This window comes from Sceloporus occidentalis, unplaced genomic scaffold (assembly GCF_023333645.1).
Source record: "Sceloporus occidentalis isolate IW3139 unplaced genomic scaffold, rSceOcc1.0.p SCAF_6, whole genome shotgun sequence".
In the NCBI taxonomy this organism is placed as follows: Eukaryota; Metazoa; Chordata; class Lepidosauria; order Squamata; family Phrynosomatidae; genus Sceloporus; species Sceloporus occidentalis.
Window position 1 is genome coordinate 100,085,972 of NW_028316986.1, and position 22,032 is coordinate 100,108,003.

The 22,032-nt window shown below is 37.6% G+C and overlaps 2 protein-coding genes across 4 annotated transcripts in view; one reads left to right on the plus strand and one right to left on the minus strand.

Moving 5' to 3' along the window:
- Positions 1-22,032, plus strand: part of CEP85L (centrosomal protein 85L) — a 129,994-nt gene that overhangs the window by 50,109 nt on the left and 57,853 nt on the right. The window lies entirely within an intron of this gene.
- On the minus strand, positions 12,001-21,392 carry PLN (phospholamban). Its single transcript, XM_089530501.1, has 2 exons — positions 21,268-21,392; positions 12,001-13,818 (listed from the first exon to the last, which is right to left on the minus strand). The coding sequence occupies exon 2, from the start codon at positions 13,706-13,708 to the stop codon at positions 13,550-13,552; it is 159 nt and encodes a 52-aa protein (XP_089386627.1). The 5' UTR covers positions 13,709-13,818; positions 21,268-21,392; the 3' UTR covers positions 12,001-13,549.

Sequence of the window (22,032 nt, forward strand, 5' to 3'; positions counted from 1 at the left end):
ATGACACAATACAGTATTCTAAGAGATAGCTTTGTTGGTCTGTTTCTTTACAGAAAAAGAGGCAGTGTGGAAAAGGTGCAAGGAGGAGCCTTGGGGCACCATTTTATTTTCTAATGAGATTTCATATATTCCAAGCTACTTCCTTGAATGAATTGATACATCAGATAGTATGTTTATAAGTGAGTCTTTCCTAGTAATTCAGTCCAGCACACATCTGCTGCCCTATTATTGTAAATGCTTTAATTGAAATAGCACTACCATTCTGGTGGGTTTCATTTAATTCATTTCAAGTAACTTAATTGATATGGACTGGGATAATGCTATAGTTGTAGGTGAGTTACATCTCTCCCACCCCAGTTTTCTCCCTCTTCTCCAAATTTGCAGAGTCTTGATTTTTAGGGGCATAGGGGATAAGCAGTGTGGTGTAGTAGTTTGAGCATTGGATTTTTACTCTGAAGATCAGGGTTCGAATCAGCCATAAAAAACAACTGGTTGACATTGGACAAGTCACAAACATTCTCTGAACAAATCTTGCTAAGAAAACCCCATGATAGTGACTTGAAGGCAGAGAATAATAAAGGGGATAACCAAATTAAACATCGGTACCTGTGTGGCTAGTACATTGACTACAGTCAGTTTATGGTCACTTAAGTCTCATTAATATCAATGGAATTGAATCAGTGCAGCTGCTGGATTTGGGTCTGTTGATGTTGAGCCTTTCATTGCCTTGACATATTAAAAGTAATTTTTTTAGTATGATATATATCTTCCATAGCCTAAGGACTTAATATCCTCTTACCTTGAAGGAGAGGCTATTACCAAAAGGTATATTTTCTAGGCTATTTTGCTAAAATTAAGCTTTGAGAAAATAAAGTTGCTGTAAAAGTCTAGAAATTTTAGTCAAAAATTGACCCAAAAACATGAATCGACTTATCGGGCGGGCTTTCCTCGATGGATCGGGGCCTGAGCTGCCACAGCAGCAGCCCTGGAAGCCCTGATCCGCTGCTTTTCCAGGCCTCAGGGAAGTGGCAAAACGACGCTTCCCCGTGGTCTGGAAAGGGGTGTCCTTGGAGCTTCATGCCCCAAGGACACCCCGACAGTGGCGGGGAAAGAGAGAAAGGGGCCACTTGGCCCCTTTCTCTTTTGTATTGCTGGTGCAGCCATGTAAAGGCAGCACCAGTGATACGCAGTGCGAAAGGAGCTCTGTTTCGGAGCTCCTTCCGGTGCCCTGCAGCAGTGCCAGGACGTAAAGGCCGCACGCACTGATTGGATGCCACATGGCTGTTACGTCAAAATGGCGGCGCTCATGTAGACAGGGCGCCGCCATTTTGACGTCCTGGCGATTGCGGAGCGTATATAAGCAACGCCCCAAGGCAACCCTAGTACATTGCCAGGACGTGCTTAATGGCCCATCTGTACAGGGCCATCTACAGGTCAATATAAGTTCTGTACTTAACTCTTCTTTTAAAAGGAACCATCCCTTGGTGAAAGGCAAGAGCATAATCTGTCCTGAAAGCATTGATCATCCTCTACTCTCTCATTCATCCAGCCTTTAGTGTGAGCACAGTTATGCTTGCTGGAATTTTGTAACTTATTTGGCATTGTTTATCTTTGCTTCATCCTTTAGATCCTTGATTACACGCCCCTAGGTTTTACCCTCGACCTATCCATGGGTCATATCAGAATTCATAATTTTGGCCCCAAAACCTGCTTTTGACTTATACATGAGGTCGACTTATTGTCGAGTACATACGGTAATTTTTCTCCTTCACATGTTTGGTCATCTATGGATGCACTTTGCTGAAAGGAACAATTCTTTATGCTTTAAAAAAAGTAGTTTCCTATGAAAGAACATCATTTTTTTGTCAATAGCCATTGCTCCCTACACACTAAATGGCTGTAACACCTGTCAGTGGTTTGTATAATGACACTTTAATATTGCTGTAATGAGCCTTCATTTTCTTAAACTTCTGTCCAGATGGTAACAATTCATTAGAGTCAAATTATGCTCTAAAATGATTACCCGTATATATTGTTGTAATTGGAAAATTCAGCTTTAGATGTGTTTCTGTTTACTCAGCCAGGTCCTCTCTCTCATCCATGTATGTAGTTTAGTCAGGGAGTTGTTGGTACTTCTTACCTTCTATATAGGCCTCATTTGTGCTCTCAGCCAGCTACTTGGACAGGATCTCCACTTCCAAGATGAAGGCCATGTGATTTGGTAACACCTCAGACTAACTCAGAAAGGACCCACTTTCTTCTGCAGTCCATATGTATCTAGTTATCTGTATATTGACTTATCTGCCTAGACCAGATCCTGTCTTAGCTTGGACACTAAGCAGGGTCAGCCCTGGTCCACCAAAAATACCAGGTGCTGTAGACTATATTTCAGAGGAAGCAAAGCATTCCATGCTTAAGAAAACCCTGTGAAATTCATGGGGTTGTCATAAATCAGCAGGTGACTTGAAGGTGTGTGCGCATACACACACATTCACTTGCCTCAGTCTCCTTATTTTCTTAATTGCAATAATCTGGAATTCTTGTGGTTGAATTTGAAGGCTTATGATAGTAACAGTCAACATCAGGGCTAGTGCAGCATGTGGCATTAGCAGTGGCACAGCAGTAGTAAAGGATTAATAATGCTTTCAGCCCCAGTACAGGTTCAGAAAAACTGGGAGCTTCTACCACACACTGTATGAGCATGACAGTATGATGTGAGTGGGGAGAGAAGAACAGAGTAATTTGTATCTTGTAATGTAGTAGTCTAAGGACTGTGAGAATTCTTCTGTCCATCAGAACACGTGACAATGAAGAGCTGGGTAACGTAGAGAGAATGAATAAGGAATTACTAGTTTTGATGCTATATTTGCTTCATATTTGCAACATGTCTCTGTATATGAATTGCTAGGGAGCATGAGTGGAAAGGTGCTGTTGCACTTGGGTTCTGCTTGTGGTTTTTCGCTAGTCATCTGGTTGACTAATGTAAGAAGAGAATACTAGGCAGACCTTTGGACTGTTCCATTATTATTATTTTTAAAAAAAACCCTAACATTTATACACCACTTGGGAGAGTTAGTAGCTCATATTATTTTAGTGATTCACATAAAGGGGGCTATTTTCTTAGTATAATAGGTAGATGGCTATGGCTGAGAGAAAGTAATTTGTTTAAGGCCATCTGATGGGTTTATGGTTCAGATTGCTTTTAAGAGGCATCTTTTTGGCTTGTAATCATAGCCTCACAATGATGATGTACATGTTTGGCTTTTGCTGTAAATATTCCATGTTTTAATCTTGCCATCATAGATTTCACAGAGTAAGAATAAGTGGTATGTAAATATTGACAGACCTAATGTATATTCCATTTTTGCCCCATACTCTTTGTTGGAGTGGGAACTCCCTTTGCAAACTATAGGTGTAGTCTTTTCATTTTGGATGAGGACCACAGTGGGGGAGGAGTTTAAAGCTCCTTCCTTTAGTTGAGATTCCAGTGTGGCTATTCACATTAGGAGTGAAATCCAGTATCACTCCTGCTTAGAGAAGAGCCACTGAAATGATACACTTTTGTTGAAATGAATCTGTTAGATATGACTAACCTACATTACACTGATTGCAGTATTTATCTTCTAGGTAGGAGTAACATTGTATTTAGCCCTGTGTCAGTAATGTTATGCCTGTTTTAGCCCTTAGAAAGGGGCTCCTGTCTGTGGTTTTGTGGAAGCATGAATTTGGCTTTGCTCCCTGTAACTTTATTCTTTCTGCAACTGTGAAGATTATGTGTCAGTTTTCTGGTCTCAGTTGGTAGTGTATCACAATTGAGGCCCCGTCTCTACGGACCAAATACAATGTCTTCTCCCTGTTCCCATTGTGATGAGTCTGACAATGCAGGGCCCTCTCCTCAGTTCTGGTGATGCCCGGCCAGTTCAGAAGCTAACCTGCAGCATACCCCCCTACTTTTTTTTTTTAACTCACCTTTTGCTCTAGATCTTCCTGGAAAACCCAGAGCAGTCCATTGCAACTCTGGGCAGCTTTTATAGTGTGACCCGCTGTGCTACCTGATGCTGCCACCACTGATGCAAGTTGCTTGTTCTGAGCTCAGAATGAGGTGCCCAGCCGTGTGTTTGATGCTGGACACCTCATTCCGACCTCAGAGCAAACAACTCACACCAGTGGTGGTGGTGCCAGGCAATTCAGTGGTATGTGCATGTGAACAGCCACCCGGCATCACAATGGAAGGCCCCAGGTAACAGAGGGATGGGGAACATTTGGGCAATTCCAGGGCCAGAATACTTTGGGCTGCTCTCAGAGTATTCTGGTCCAAGGAGACCCAGCCTAAGTTGAACTAAGAAATTGAGACAATAAATCGTCAGCTTTTTATTTTTAACTTTAGGCTTTTCTACCAAAATTGAGTTCACCCTTGTATATATGTGATCATGAGCTCATGAAAGTACAGTATTAAAATCTTTAATTATTATCATATATTTCTGGTTGTGGAGAGGAAAACAACAGTAAGAAAAAAGAAACAAATAATCTTCGTTTCCATTTTTAGCAAAATTCAACTTTTTCATACAGTAAGATTAGTTACACCTTATATCTATATCTTTAAACTGATGCATTTCTTAATGCTGGTAAATTACATTGACAGCAATACATTCTGATACTTGTCCCATATACTGGGCATATGTGTGATTCTGTGATTTTCTGCTAGGCGTGGCCTCTCCATTTTGTTCAGCAGTAACTAACAAACCAGAGAGTGGCTTAGAATTTAGGAATTAATTGCTTTGGATTGTTCCTTTGTTGGTAACCATTAGATATTAGGTCAAACTTTAGGAACTAAAACAAAAGTCATAAGAATGTTAAAGATTTTGGGTGTTGTTTTTTGTGGGTTTCTCAGGCTGTGTGGCCATGTTCTAGAAGAGTTTCTTCCTGACGTTTCACCAGAATCTGTGGCTGGCATTTTCAGGGAATGCCAGCCACAGATGCTGACAAAACGTCAGGAAGAAACTCTTCTAGAACATGGCCACTTGAAAAACCCACAAAAAACTATGGTTGGCCATGAAAGTGAGGTTGAAAAGAGAATTAAAAGCATAAGTAAAATGCTTTCAGGCTTTGATAAGGTAAGGGGGATATTTGGGTCTTTAGTGTATGTATCCATAGGTTCTGTCATGTTTCTGGTATTACAGAATTGAGTGTGGAAACAGTTCCATTTGCAAAAAGTTATGGTCTTATAAATTAATACAGTCTATTATCAAAAATCCCTTGATGGTTTCTCAGCCCTCCAGAGCAGGATTTTAGGGTGCATGGGAGCTGCAGGAAGTTGTGGGAAATCTAAAGAGCCAGAAGTATACCATTGGACTCTGCCTGCTCTTGCAACAGATTGTTGAATCTTTTTTGTGGTCTTTGCTGGCTGGTGATGGCTATGAATGTCTGTAGCTGTTTTCCAAACATATTGCATGTGGCATTGGAGATTTTTTGCATTTTGCAACATACATTACATTGCTTGACTTCCATGCAATGCTCCATAATAGGTCTTGAAGTCATTCTGCTTTTGAAGGTCATTGTTCCCCTATAGAGGACATGTAGGAGCACATATCTCACAAGTATGTCACACCATATAAAACCTTCCTAGTAAATTCGCTGAGCTTTCTGTGCAAGATAAATCTTGTAGGCAAAGCTATGAAGAAGACCAAGTGTTTTAGTGTAGATTACACGAAATATGTGCATTCAGAATTTCCAAAAGATTTGTTTAAAATAATGGCTGTATATCTATATTCACATCGAATCAAAGGTCAACAGATAGAAAAGAATCCTAAACATGTCCATACACTAACAAGTTCCCCTTAAAATACCCTCCACTAGCTTGAGAGACTTGTGGAACCAAAGACTAAATCAAAATTGCTCTAAAAATCAGTATAGAGAATGGCCCAGATTTGAAACGTGGGCTCTATGACCATTGCATTATAAGTCTCTGAGCAAATTTGTCTGCATGATGTTAAAGGAATATTACATTGGTCTGGCAGGTATGTTTTCCATTAACATGCTTTGGTGGAATATATAAACCATCTTGCAATCATTTTCATGTTCATTGGTAAGTAAGCTTCACTTGTGTTCAGTAGGCCTTCCCTAGTATGTATGAATAAAGCCCATTCAGTGCTGTTAGACCTGCTTCTGAATGAAGCTGTCAGCTTGTTAGCATCATATATTTTTTTCTATATTCTCAGATTACTATTTGCCCTCCTTCCAAATGAAAGTCACAGGAGATTGAATTTTGCTTTAAATAAGTATGCTGCCATTATTTTCTTATTATGAATATTTCCTTTTTGCTGTTTCTTCTCTCCCACTGTCTTTCAGGGTGTGGTGAAGCAGGTTCTTAGGTTGATTTTTTTCTCCTCATCCTGCTTGAAAAGTCTGTATTGTCAAAGTCCACAATCTACCTGTTCATTAGTAGATATTTAAATATAAGGCACTGAAGTAGTTTTCTGACGACAATGTTTGTGATTCCAAAACCTGGTTTAGCTTTTCTCCATTCTCCTCTTGCTCTGTCCTTCAAGTAAAAAATACACATCAACAAATCCTTATTCTTAATTTGTCTAATAAAACCAATGCTTCCCTCATCAGCAGGTTATTGAGTCATGATTTCCCCCCATTTTTTGCTTGTTTCATAGTTTAATGGTTCAAGTTACCATAGTGGTTTTAAAGTAAACTCTCAAAACAAAAAATCACATCAGCTTCACGAGGATGTACATGACAACAAGAACCAAGAAAATGAGCAGAAAATTGAGTAGTAGGTTGAGACCTCTATTTGTAGCAAGATCCATTGTGATGCACCTCCTTTTGCTTGGAGGGGTGGCTTGAACAGATGTCTTGATTGTAGTTTTTAGGCCAGGTCAATTTCAATAGCAGCAGGTTGAGGTTGCCAGCTATTGATATCACATCTTCAATTCTTGAATCCTGCCTGAGCTGTCTTGGCATGCACCTAAGAGAAAATGGCTGGTGAGCAACAGAGGTTGAAGCCAATCCCATAGACTCACCACAAAAACAATACAAAACACCAGCCTTGAAAGATGACACAGAGAATTATTTAGCATGTGGCAACAAACCTTGGTGGGCACATTTGATAAGGCAGTTGTTTATTTACTTATTTATTTATGTTATCATTCTGTGATAAAATATGTTTTTATTTTTTATAATTTGCAAGAGTGCCCCAAGAGGTTCCCAGTTATTTGAATCTGCTGTCATTCTTAAATAATGTTAACTGTTCAGAGAACATTTAGTATAGAAAGTTAATTCATATGACTGCTCATCTCTAGACATGCTATTGTGCTTCCTTCTGTCTTCATTCCACATTTCAGTTTATTTGTCCATATTTCTGTTTGTCACACTCTCCTTGGCAAGTTGTTCATCGTTCTTTGTCAAGGGTAACAAGAAACTCCACCTTCCTTTCTGTCACAGAGCTTGGAAGGGACTGAGCTTGTGAGGACCAGTGAGTGGCTTTGAGGATCCCCATTCCCTTCCCAGTTCCAAGCTAGTGTAGATGGCTGAGACAGGCCATTTAGGTGACCAGTAGTTCAGGTGCTCAGAGGCCCAGTCTTTCATTCTGCTTTTAGAGGGGAAGACTGGAAACAGCTGTTTTGGTGACCAGCAGAGGTGCTTGGATCACCTGCTTTCAAAACAATCTCTGCTTTCTGATTCTAGAGGAAAGCTTGGGCTGTACATTTTAATAGCGATTGATTGAGATGTACATTTTATGTTCACTGCCCAAATAAGCCCTGGCCTTTCCCTTCATCTCTAGACTAAACTTCGATTCCAACTATACAAATATGGGCCTGGAGAAGAGAAAACTTTGTTGTTACTGATCCCCTGTTCAGATGGATAATCCAATGCAGTTACCTTGAATTAAGTCCCATAGAATATAATGGAACTTAACGTCTAGGTAAAAATCCATAGGATTGTGCTGAAAATGTGTGTGGGGAAGTGAGGACTTAGGGCCTGAACAGACAAGTCAAAATACAGCTGCTTTGGGTCACTTTATAAGTATGCTATTTAAATGATGCATGCGTTCTAAGAGGCTGGAAGCTGTGCCAAAGCCACACTCCAGTCCTAAGGACTGGAGCACAGGTTTGGTGTAGCCTCTGGCCTCTTAAAATGTGTGTGTCATTTAAACAGCATACCTCCAAAGTGACTCAAAGCAGCTTTATTTTGGCCTGTCTGTTTGGGTCCTTAGTCACTAAGTTTTGATTTGGCTACCATGACATTTGTAGACCCCTATTTAAATGAATTTAAATGTAGTGGAAAGATAGAGGATTTTGATTGAGAGCAAGGAATTTTCTTTCACTATAATCTCACCTTTCACCAGATAATCTTGAATATTCAACAGTATCTTCTTGCTCTCTCTTATATTTTGTGTTGCTAACACAGATGGACTCTGTTATAGTAGGAATGAATAACTTCCCAAGATCTGGGAGACTTATATGACCCCCTCCCTCAGTTTCAGATAGTTGTGCTTCCCCCATGTTTTCTCCCACAGTTTCTTTTAACTGAGAAAGGCATCTCGTGCCCTATGGGACAACCTTGGCATGCTTTTGGCCCTGGTGATGGGACTTTGGCCTGTCAGCTTTTTTTCCTCTTTTTCTTCTTCTTTTTTTTTGTGTGATGGTTATAGGAGTGATGGTGGGCTACAGTATGTCATGTCCAACAACCATACTTTGGCCACTCCTGTTTTACAAACTGTTGCCAAGATATGATTTTTTTTTCTGTTTTCTCATCCCATTCTATTATTTTTAGTGTTTCTTGACCACAGGGAAGAATATTGGCTACATGGGCCATAATTCTGTCAACGCTAAGCAATGTAAGATCCTATTGTTTCTGAGAGTTAAGAAGTTTAAGTTGTGTTATACTCCTCCTGCACTAAAAATATTTTTTATAACTGCCTTGTGCTTATACAGCATCATTTTTTTCTTTTCTAAGAGTTCAGTTTGTTAGACATGTATTGTGTTACATTTGTTTTTTCTTAACCAGCTCACACTCCTACTTGTAATAACTGGCACATTCATAAAAACAAAATCACCTAAAAGAGAATTGTGTTACCATACTCCAGTAATGACCTAAATATTATTTAGAAAACAGGTCAAATATTTTATGTGACTTGTGACTAGTGGCTTTGGGGAAAAACTGATTCTAGATAAATAACTGTCTCCTCTCTCCTTTGCAATTTTGATTTCTACTGTTTATGGAACCTGAAAACATAAGGAAGAAATTGCTAGGTAGCTTTCTAGGTGTATGCATCTATTCTGTTAACCATCCAGAGCAATAAGAAATTTATTGCAAGCAAGCAAACAAATAGTGGATTGGGGCGTGCAAACAATATTGTCACCTAAGTCAGATTCTAAAAATGAACAGAATGCATATCCCTGAATCCTCAAAACCATCCCTTAGTGATTGTGAGGTTGTCTGTTTTATTTCTTTTATTTAACACATTTGTATCGTACATTTCTTCCATAATGTAGCTTAAAGGTAGCAAACGTGAAGCAAGGTGTCCCCATGCGGTCCCACATCTAAGCATCTTATCTGTTTAGATTCAATCATTATATATGTTGTTGGCATTTATGTATTAGGTGTTGAATACCAGTTGACATCTTTTATATGGCATGTGTCACAAGGACAAAAAGGTGTGGAAATGCTCCCAGGTTAGGGAGTAACAGGCAAAGATAGTCTTCTAGACAGTTGAAATATTTCTCACATATTAAGGTGAAATGTTTAAATGAAAACATTTGCCCCCTGAATGATTTGATTTTTCCCCAATAGCAGCATTAGAGTTTCAGTTGATTGGGGGGGGGGGGGGGGAGACATTTCTAGCACTGGCAGACTTGGAATTTGGAATCACTTGGAAATTGATAGTGGTTAAGGCTGCCATTAATATTGACTCAGAACTTGAAATCAAATGTATTGGTACATAATTATTCTGTTATCAGAAATACGTGGGTGTGTCTAATTACATTCCTGCCATCCTATTTCTCTCAAATAACAGGTACAATAATTGTATCTTTGCTTTCTCCCTTTGATTCATCTGACTGAAACTAAAAATAATAATGATTATAAATACTGTATTTTGGCAATAACAGTGGGGTGTTGCTGAAATGAAAAGTTTAGGACCATATACTTAATTTTTCTTGTTGCAAACACTCATCTGAATGTTCTGTTTTAGTTTTATGGTGTTAAGTACTTTATTGTTAATCAACAACATATAAAAGTCATGCCTAAAAATATGTCTGTATTTAAGTAGAAACGTTGTCAGACTTTCACTGTTCTGCTTGTACGTTGAAAAGATGAATTTGTGTTAGTTTGTTTTGCCTATGGATGACCTGAGCTTTTAAGTTTCCCATAACTACTTCTTTGCTTGGTGAGAATGTGATAAATACCGTCTGTTGAGTATATATTGCTCATATTCATAACTATTGCAGTCATACCATTTTGGATGTAGGTGCACAGTAAATGTACTGTGCTTTTTAATTGTATTCATAATAGTACCACCTGTTTTCCCTAGTTTTTTTCTGAAGTTTTGTTTCTGAATTCAGGATTAAACTGAAATTCTAGCAATGATGAAATAGGACTATGTTTTATGCTTTGTTTTTTGAAATCCTTAACTCATTCAAGCTCTAATTAATAATACTTTATTTTCAGTGAATGATGAAATGATGCGTACTTTAGATTTTGTAATCAACTAATCATAATTTGTCAGTCTTTACAAATGGTAAATTAATCTTTAGTTTAACATTATCAAACTCATTTTCTTCAATTCACTGAAATATATTAAATTTATTTGCTACCTGAAATTAAAAAGTAGAGAAATAACCGCAAAGTATCTTGTTAATCAGTTAGCTTTCATCTTTATTTTAGAAACAGACCAGATCAAAGGGTTATTACTCAATAAAGCAAAAATACTTCATATAATAACATAATTATTATATGAAGAATGTGTTCTCAGTGTATTGAACAACTTTGATTATGTAAACTATTAGACAGTCTTACCACATAAATTAAAGTGAGAACATATACATATACTATTAATACAATTGCATGCACACTTCATAGAAGTGATGAGGTTCAATATATGATAGAACTTTCATGCTATCAATATATATATATATATATTAAACCTGTATTTGAGAACTTTAATCTGAGAATGGATTTTTCACACACTCAGCTGAGGAACTGATATCACTAATTCAAGGTTTACATGGAGGTACAATAGAGTGGTATATTTCTGATATTCTCAATCACTTGACTGTGGTTAAGGAAGTTGACTGTTCCATCATGTACCTCTTTATCCTATTGCCTCTCCCTCTTTGGCATGAATTCTGTCTGTTGCAGCATTTGGTCTTATATTGGCTGCAACTAAAATCATTACTGTAATGATCCAGGATCTGAAATTTGAATTTGTTGTCAAAGCTCTTTGGTTAATAGTAAATGTTGTTAATTTTAACCATAGCTAAAGGTCAATGTCCAGGTAAGCTTTCACCACAGCTGAGGTTAGAAAGGAAATTTATATTGGAGAAGGAAGGGAGAGGGAGCATAAACCTTGTAGATGATTCCATGATCCCTAACCTTGGGGTGAAACAGATGGTCAAAATGAAGTGGCTTCTGGCTGCTTTGGAGGTGTGGCATTTAGACAATGCCACACCTCCAAAGTGGCTGGAAGCTGCGCTGAAGCTATTCTTTGGTCCTTAAGACTGGAGCAAAAGGGAGCTGAGATAAACTGACTCCTGGCAGTACTGGTTGGTCCCTGCGTGCACGGCCTGACTTGAAAGCAGGCCATGTGGTCAGCAGGGATCCAACCTGCTTATGGCTTGAGCAGACTCGGTCTGCACTTTCATGCTCTGGTCCCTTGTTAAGAAACTGGGAGTATTATGTATACATCAGGTATGCACAGTGATTTTTCCAGGAAAAATATAACTAAATAATGTTATCTAATCTAACACATCTTAAATATTACATTCAGACACATTCACAGTTTTATGTGGAAATTTATTTTATTGCTGTATTTCTAATAATGTAAAGAGAATAGTGTATACTTTCCTTGTATTTAACAAAAATGACAATGCCTGAAAGAACACTTTTTAAAAAGTTGAATGCCTAAAGAAAGCTGTACCTGATGTAACATATATCAACAGTTTAACTTTGTTTTGCTAAGATACAAGTGTAGTACCTTCAGCTTCACCCACTGATAACTTATTAGTTCCATTTTAAGTTTAGAAAAAAATCAGTTTCAATAGAACATTGAACATTTTATTACACTAAAGGATGTATTTTAGTCTGTAGTCACAAGCAACTTAACACATTTGTCTTGACAACTTGTACTTGTGACTGATAAACAAGGGATTTTGTGAAGTAGAAATAAGCTTAGCAGTGCATTCATTTATTAGTCTATTCCTCTGAACGCTAGGGTTTGTCAATGCTTGTCTCCTTTGAAGAATACAGTAACTAGAACATCATGTACTGAATTTAACCCATCTAACATGAATGATTACGGTACAACAATCCAGGCAACTATGGATAAATAAATACAAGGTTTGGGAAATTTTCTACAGAAAAATAGTCTCAGATTTTCTGCCTCAGATCCTTGGCTCTGTGTAACCTCATTTGTAATATCTCTATTTAATTTTTTAAAAATGTGTGTAAGATAATGATGATTTTACTTTTCTGCACAGTGAAGGACATAAACTTTTATTGTAAAGGAGCATTGTGGACTGGAGATATTTCTTATAACTGCTATTGAGTACTGCAGAAATGTAAAACATTAGCTTTGTTTGTACTTTCTCCTAATTTTACATTTGAGAAACATGCAGATGTTAATTTTAGTACATTGCTCAGTTTCTTCTCCACAAAAATCACTGTTAAAATCTCTACTTAAGTGTATATCTACTTGGTTTTTTTTTCGTATGGAAAAGTCTGTGACCAAGTTCAACATTACTTTGTTGTAAATATGATGGAATAAAATTGTTAACAGCTTGAATTTAGAGTCAAGATAGCCACACTTTTAAAATAGATTGCTGAAGTGTTTTTCTAGACTATATAATGATCTAAGTATACCTATTAATAGCTTATTCAGGACAGACCTCAGTGTATACATTATTCAGAACTTTATCCAACAGTTAAAACTTGATTGGCAATGATACTTAGATAATCTGGCACCAAAGGTTTAAAGTTTCTGTTCAACATTTATAGCTATTTTTACTAACACATCAATTCACCAAAACAAAACAAACACTCTAGACAGCAATTTCCTCAGAAAACTTCCTTTTTAGCAGGGCAAGTAAGGTTTAGCTCATGCATAGCTTTGTGACAGTAGGTGTCAAATTGCTGTCCATTACAGGTGCTTTTAACAGTGGCTAATAAGTGGACCGTGCTGCTGATGAAAAGTTGCTTAGTCCAAATGCTAGATTTTCTTGCAAGCATTTCCTTGTTCTGGAAGATTCTCGCTTGGTTCTTTTCCCCCTTTGATGTGCTTTTTCCATTGCATAGTGCAGTGAAGATCAATCAAATATGCTGGACTTCAGAGAAGCATCACAATGATGCAGATAAGCAAGAGGCATATTAAGATAAGGCAAAAATTTACAAAGAGCTCCTGAAGCCTTTGGCGCGTTTGTGGGTTCACCTCAATAGTTGAGGCTCTCCTCAGAGCAGAGCGGGTCATGTACTGCACCTTCTCCATGGCAACGGGAAAGCAGAAACTTAAGTATTTTTTTAGGAAGCCGAGGTTTTCAGGGACAGTGCAAAGTGCTTAAGATCTTCTCTTTGGGGGGATTAAAAATCTTTGTGGAGCTAGGGAGAGCAGGAAAGTGAAGTGTTAGAAAAACGGCAAACAGTGCTTTGGCTAGTGCAAGTGCAGATTACTTTAGAATGGACAGATTACAGTTGGCCCTCCACATTTCCGGCTTTGACTTTTGCAGATTTGATTATTCGTGGATCTGATTAATATGTTCTCTCTAGGAATCTCTAGGTCTTCTAGCACAACTTTATAGTCAATGTGCTCCAGAAGTCACACTGAAGGACTGAGTGATTCCTAGAGAGAACACTTCTCTAGGCATTCATATGTCCTCCAGTGCAATTCTGTGGTCAGTGTCTGGCAGATGTTGACCACAGAGTTGTGTTGGATGGCCTAGAGATTCATAGAGAGGTGTTCTCTCAAGTAAAATAAATAGTGGGGTTTTATTTGCAGTTTTTCAATTTTCATGGGGGTCTTCTACCCCAACGCCAACAAATGTGGAGGGCCTGCTCTACTTGAAATGAAATAAATAATCTCTCAATTCTGTGTAAGACAATTTTCAATCCAAAAGAAATGTTAACAGTAAGACTATTTGTGCCTTTCATTAACATTATACTGTTTCCCTTAGGCTTCTTTCAAAGGCAGTGGTGAATGATGTGGCAGTGAGGTAATTGCTGCTGGTTTCCTCTGTGCCCTTGCCATGTACTCTATCACATGCCCCCAGCAAAGGCTACTGAGATACATACGTGTAATTTTTATCTTATACCTCCGTTCCCCCCAGGTACAACTTCTGTGTACATCTTTAAACTTGTTATAGAGTGATTAAGAGGGGTATTGGACATTTGTCACATTAAGACTACAATTCTACATTGAGGAGATGGAACATAACTTTACACTTGTATAGTTAATGTGCCAGTTATGCAACACTGCCTCATTAGTGAATTGCAATGTATACAACCAAATGTACATGCTTTCTCTATATGCAAAGTGCATCATGTGTGATGCTAATCATGCAAGATGTGCATCTATTCTAATCTATGTGCAGCCATGCAAGGTTTACACATGTGACTGTATATAGTGCACAACAGTACACAAATGGCATTACATGTGCATTTCTGCTTTGGCATCCTTGATTTGAATGTAGCTCTTCCACACTGGGAAAAAAAAGTTCGATTGCTTTTGTAGGGATACTTTTGCATGCACAAGACACCAGAAGTACTCCATTCTTTTCATGACAAGCTAAATGTAGTCCACCAGTAGTGTGTGATGAGTTGCTTATGCAGTGTAAGCCCCTTTTTCTAGATGCCTGTCTAAGAGTGCAAAAACAGTGAGGTTGCCCAGTACCTAGCAGTCCCAAATATATAGCTGAGGGGCTGTGCTGAACTTAGGTTTATATAAATACACTCCACAATTCCATCTTGTTATATCCATTACTTTTAGCTCTGTTTAATTCTGGATAGATGAAGGACAGTAGACCATTAGCCATTAAAATATTTGCTTGACTGATACCATGTTCAGTTCTTTTTTCAGGGTCTACATTTGTCAGGAGTAGACACTGTAATAACAAGGCAGGCACAAGTATTCTCAAGGGACTTGGTAAAAATGGTATTCCTTCTTCTAGCCAAATATGGACTCAGATACATGAAAATGTTTATCTTGTTCCAAGCAGGCTATACTGAATTAAGTACTAACAGATTAAACACATTTGTTAAGCATGGCTTGACACTTCGCAGACATGTCTCATAACTAGTTAATAGAAATAGTTACATATCTCCAGTTTCTGAACAGGCATACTTTTAATGAAAGTGCATACATTTGTTTCTTCCTGTAATATTTTAGATAAAATATTTTCCACCCTCTTTGGAAAGGTCAGATAGAAGTGTAAATTTGACAAACCAAAAAGTTGCTTGTTTCCTGCAAATTAAATCCAATATCCATCCTTTCTAGAGTCAACCTTCTAAGATAAATGAGATTTACGTTTTTGTGACTAATACGTCCCATTCATTTCATTATGTCTACTCTAAGTAGGACAGATGTTGAATTTAGCCCTATATGGTTAAGAAATAACATTTGTCTTTCTTTTATGTCTCTGTTGAAGTGGCATAGTTGGAAAGGCCTTGGTAGGAGATGCGTACTTAGGTATAAATCCTACTTTGTAGCCTTAGCTTCATTGTAGTAAGATTTGTAATAAATATGAAATAAATTGCATTAGTATTCATAATATAGAAGTTCATTTCCTTCTGTTAATGAAAGTGAATTCTTAACCCAGACTTACAACACTGTTATAACACTACTTTTTTTTCCTGAATTACAACTATGTCTGAATATTTTGTTACTACTTCTTGTGATAATCATAGCTTCTTTGAATTTGAATCTCTCAAGCAATTGTAATTCATATACCTGATGGTAATTCATGCTGGAAATGCATCAGTATGAACTTTTCCATGTTCTGTTGAAAGAACACACTGCAGAAGTAATCCAGTTTGAGACTGCTTTAACTGGCCTGGCTCAGCGCTAGGGAATTCTGGGGACTGTAGGCTTTTAAAGACATTTAGCCTTCTCTGTTAAAGAGCACTGGTGCCACAATAAACTACAATTCCCAGGATTCCCTAGCACTGAGTCAGGGCAGTTAAAGCAGTCTCAAACTGGATTATTTCTGTAGTGTATTTTGGACCAATATGGCAAGTCATAATTTTGACATTAGCAAAAAGAGGTACACATACCTTCTCTGGTTGGCTTCTCTGTGTCTCGTGCAGTGCAGCTAACAACTGATAAAATTCTATAGACATGCTAGTGAACTGTATGCTCTTTTTTGCCTGTAGTTTTGCCTGTGTAACTGCTTAGCATAACATAGAACATTTTAGAACTGTTATTTCTTACTGATTTTAGTGCATGACAGTTGGCACTAGATTTATTCAGATGTGTTAGGAAAACCCAAAATAATGAGTCATACCCATTTCTGCTTTCTGCCTGGGAAATCATCATTTTGTAACAGAAACTTAGTATTTTGAACAGTTCTCTTTGAGCTGACCACTTGCTAGAGCCAGCACAGATTGCTTATGCATTCACACCCTAATTTGCCCTTTCATGTATCTTTCCACTCCCATGGCACACTCCCTGAAGCAGGACATTTCACTCTCTGCATGGGATGATTGGCCCTGGATTTGTTCAAGAATTTAAGTCAACATATGCTCAAAACACAAATCAGTGATGAACTTGGAAGCCTTCAGACACCCAGTTTTCCAAAAGCAAGTTGGCCCACAACCTAAACATACAGTCGAATCACTCATGATGTATTGTGTTGGATTTTCACACTGAAGCAGTGTGATCCCTGTTGAGGTTTGCAGCATAGAGGCCCTTATGTGCACCAGCTGAAAAATGTTTTTGCCTGAACATTGCATGTTTTTCCCCCTGCTTTTGTATCCACTTTTGGTTTCATGATAAGGTTGTTTTAACCAGCTTTATATTTTCTATTGTTTTAATTATATTGTATGGTATGGTTTCAACTTGGTTTGTTTTTTTGGAAGCACTCAGCAAACTCGCTTTGGGGAGGTATAAAAATGCAGTAAATAATTATTTGCTTACTGCATTTCTGTATTGCCCCAAATCCAAAGCTTGCTAGGTGCTTAAAACAAATAAACAAACCCTTGAAACCATAGCATATATATTAATATATAGGTGAAGCTGCTGGATTTAGAAAATGTTCTGAAGTTTTAGTTATGTGATTTAGCTGTTTTTCTGGAAAAACAAAATTATTTTACAAGGAATTTCTAGTGTGGGTGGGGGGGCTATCAGAAACTGTGCTAAGTCTTTAGCACCAAAACCAGCAGAGAGTGGCACTTGTGACACTTTGAAAGATGGACTGACTTTATTTTTCATGCATTTCCATGGACTGAAATCCACGAGAACCTGTGCCAAATTAAACTTTTTAAAAGGGTGGTGGTTCGGATAGTTTATAACAGAGTAAAAATGATTGTGTTTATTTCAAATTCTTCTAACTACAGTAGTGCACTTAAACAAAAAAGGGTCATGGCTGTTGATAGGAAGGGAGGGGCAGGGAACGGTATGAGATCTTGGAGAACATTTTTTTGCAATGGCTGATGCCAAAGAAAACTTTTTCATCTTTAAAGTGCCACAAGACTGTTGTTTTCTTACAGCGGAGACTTTGGTGAGTACTGGCTCATCAGGCCACTAGAGGTCACCAGTGTACTGCTGTTTCCCATCCAAAAGGTTCATTGAAGAAGAAGCGGATTGTTAATGATAGACAACTCCTTAACAATATGCTGTAATTTGGAAAATGCAACTCTTTTGTCCCAGCAGTTCTCTGGTTGTCTGTTCCCTGACTCTCTGCCTCCCTGACTCCCGATCTGTGTCACTATACAAATGGCAACAACAAATTATTAATATCCAAACATGTGCCACTTAAATCAGTTGGGCTTAGGGTGGGAGGTTAAGTCAAAAGCCTGGTGGTTACTCTGTGGGAAAACATATCACCATGAGTGTTATTATGTAGAGAGATCTTGTAGCATATTTGAGACTAACTGAAAGAAAAAAGTTGGAAACATGAGGTTTCATAGACTTAAGTCTGCTTCCTCAGTAGTAGCATTTAGTGGAGTGAAAAGCCAGGGACAGACCTATACAGTCGGCCCTTCTTATACACGGATTTTTTATACATGGATTCAAGTATCCATGATTTGAAAATGTTCCAAAAAAGTATAATTTGCAAATATCAAACCTTGATTTTCCATTTTTTTAAAATGAGGGACACTATTTTGCTGTGTCATTATATTTAATGGGACTTGATCATCCATGGATTTTGTTATCCACGGGGGATCTTGGAACCAAACCCCAGCGTATAACAAAGGTCCACTGTATATGCCCTTGGTATATGAGAATGTCAATTCAAATTCAGAATCCTTTGTATATGGAAATGAAGTGGCAAGCCCAGTTTTAATGATGGTTGATGGTCGTTTGTGAACATTCTCATACATTTCTCTGAAGATGGCACCTACAGATGCTGGTGAAACGTCAGGAGTAAACTCTTCCAGAACACAGCCACATAATCTGAAAAACCCACAAAAAACTTCCTCCTCAGAATACCCATAGGAAAATGGTTCACTGTAATTTTAATAATTAGATTGCTTCTCTAATTTTGGATTGGTTTTCAGTTAAGTTCTCAGTTGTAACAGCAGTACAATACATTGGGCATTTGGTACATTGTGGCCATTTCATGCATTAAGTCGTACCACTTTGTTCACTTATGTTGCCTATTGCAGCAGGGAACAGAGGTGTTTGCATTTATCAGGACATGCTTCAGAATTGCGCAGAACTTTCTAAAATTGTCTGTGATCATGTAACAAAATTATTATGTTATCTTTTGTTTTGAAGACCTCTTGTGGACAAAGAGTAAAATACAGTTGCTGAATCTACAGAAGAACTAAGAGAAATTGCGTAGAATTAAAAAGCTACAAAATCAAGTACTCTCAGAGTGGAGAGTTCCAAAATTGCTCTGTCTCTGTTGGTATAAACTGTTTTTGTATAGTTATATGTATATATGCCCATGCATGTGTATATGTGTCGTCCGGAAGGAATTCAGAGCGTACAAAACTGTTGAATGTACAGAAAATATTAAGTCAGTGTCTAAAACTTAATAAAATATTACAGTTTTTAGATTACAATACAGGTTTCTACTTAGAATAAGGTTTTCATTATTGATTCAATAATAATTTGTATCTTTACTAATATTAAAGCTGCAATCATTTTTACACTTTTATATTTGAATATAATGGAATTTTCTTCCAAGTAAACATATTTAAGATTGCATTGCAAATTGTTATAGATGGAAATAAGAATGCCTATTTCTTTATTTCTTCCTTCCTACTTTCTTTCCTTCCTTTCTTAAAATGGTTGAATGAATGTTGGCTGTACTTATTCCTGAGGCTTATTTATTTTTTTGCTTTTCTCATTTGTATTTATAATTATAATTGGATTTATAATTAGGGGGCACTTTTAAAGAAGCACTTTACTGATTGTGAAGATTGTGTATTACCCATAAAATTATATTGTATGATGTAAATTTAGTTATTGAGTGCTTTCATGTTACAGCAACCAGTGGAGGGTTGTCTTTGCCTTCCTCTGAGGATGAGAGAGTGTACCTTGCTCAAGGTCACCCAGTGAGTTTCCATGGCCAAGTAGGGATCTGAAACTCGCTCCAGAGTTGTGGTCCAACTCAAACCACTGCACCACGCTAGCTGAAATACATACAGTTGGCCCTTCTTATACAAGGATTTTTTTATACACGGATTCAAGCATCCACGGTTTGAAAATGTTCAAAAAAAGTATAAATTTCAAATATCAAACCTTAATTTTCCATTTTTTATGAGGGACACCATTTTGCTATGTCATTATATTTAATGGGACTTGAGCATACATGGATTTTGTTTATAAACGGGGGATCTTGGAACCAAACCCCAGCGTATAACAAGGGTCCACTGTACTTTGCTAATGACAGTGTTTGCAAACCCGCCTAACATTAATGGGATTTAAACTATTCCAGTTTACTAGGTAGGATACAAAAAACTAGACTCCTAGATCTGAGTGTCAAAACATCTTTGGGATCCTATATTTTGAAATCAGCCCTATCCTATGCCTGTCTGCACTTGTCTGATAGTCTAAGTGAGAGTGAGGAGGAGAGAGAAAAATTCCATTAAGCATGCAGGGACCTTTTGGCTTCCCTTGTTATTTCCACCCAGGCATTATTCGTATAAACATTAGACCCCAATCAACATTCCTATAAAATATACGATTACAGTAAAAGATACAGTTGGCCCTCTGTATCAACAGATTCTGCACTCACAGATTCAACTATTGGTAGCTTGAAAATACTTTTTTTTAAAATCCAGAAAAACAAACATTGATTTTCCCATTATATATAAGGGAAACGATTTTGCTGTCGCATTGTATATAACGGGATTTGAGCATCCATGGATTTTGGTACCCAGGGTGGTTGGGTGGGTCCTGGAACCAAACTGCAGTGTATATCCTCAGACCATAACAACTTAATTGCTTAACTGAAATGTGAATGTTTTCAAAGAAGCTGGTTAGTTTAAAAAAGAGTAAGATAATGTTCCTTTACAACAGAAAATTGAGTTAGCTGAGCATAAGGGTAAGAAAATTTAAATATGTCTGGTATTTTGAATGTGGTAGCATCTAATACACCCCCAAGAATCATGCTGAAATGTAGCTTGACTTAGTTTTTGTCATGCCACACTTCTTTGTACCTCTCCCCCTACTTCTCTTTTTTGTTCAGAGACACAGATCATAATTAGAAATGCTTGTTATGTCTGCATATGTTATAAAATAAGTTTAGAAAGATGCAGAAGGCAACTGATGTTGGTATTTTGTATTAGATTCCTTTTTCTCAACAAAAGCTGTAGACTTATTAGGATAGTTTGTTTAAAAATGCACAAATCCTAGTATATTAGTAATAAAGCAAATATTCTTACCTCAACAACCAGTGATTACTGAATTGTATGATGCTATTCCCTGAGAAACTAAAAGTCGTTCTCTGTCATCAGCTTTGTGGGAACAACTGAAGTTGGTGGAGGGAAAAAATAACAAAAGTTTCATAGGCAGGGCTCATGATGTCATTCAGGAATCTAACTCTGATGATTGGTTATAGAAGAGCCTTTATAAGACCAGGGACATTGCAGGGGTAGCCACATTTAGAACAGTGATGTTTAATATCTGAACTATCAGGAGCAATAAGGAGTTTTATATGTTTGCAGGGGAAAAAATGGGGGGAAAGACATGATAGTGGATTCTTTTAATAAGAGTGGTAACATGGTGGTTGCCAGTTTTACGGTATAAGTTCTGATTGTAGTGAACACTGGGATAAATTTTCTTTATGATACTGTACTTCCTGATAGAGTGTGGTGTAGTGGTTGGAGTATTGGACTAGAACACTAGGAGACTGGGATTCAAATCCCCACTTAGCCATGGAAGCCTCCTGGGCGACCTTGGGCAAATTTCACTCTATCATCTTCAGTAGAAAGCAAGGGCACATCACCTCTCAACAAAGTTTGCAAAGGAGACCCCATGATAGGTTTGCCATAAGTCAAAAATGACTTGAAAGCACACAACAACTGTACTTCTACTTTTAAGTAACTGTTCTATAAAACTATTTAGAACATGAAAAACTGAAACACATGTTTTGCCTTTACAGATACCAATAGTACCGTAAGTATATGTTTTCTCAGTGAGCAGAATAG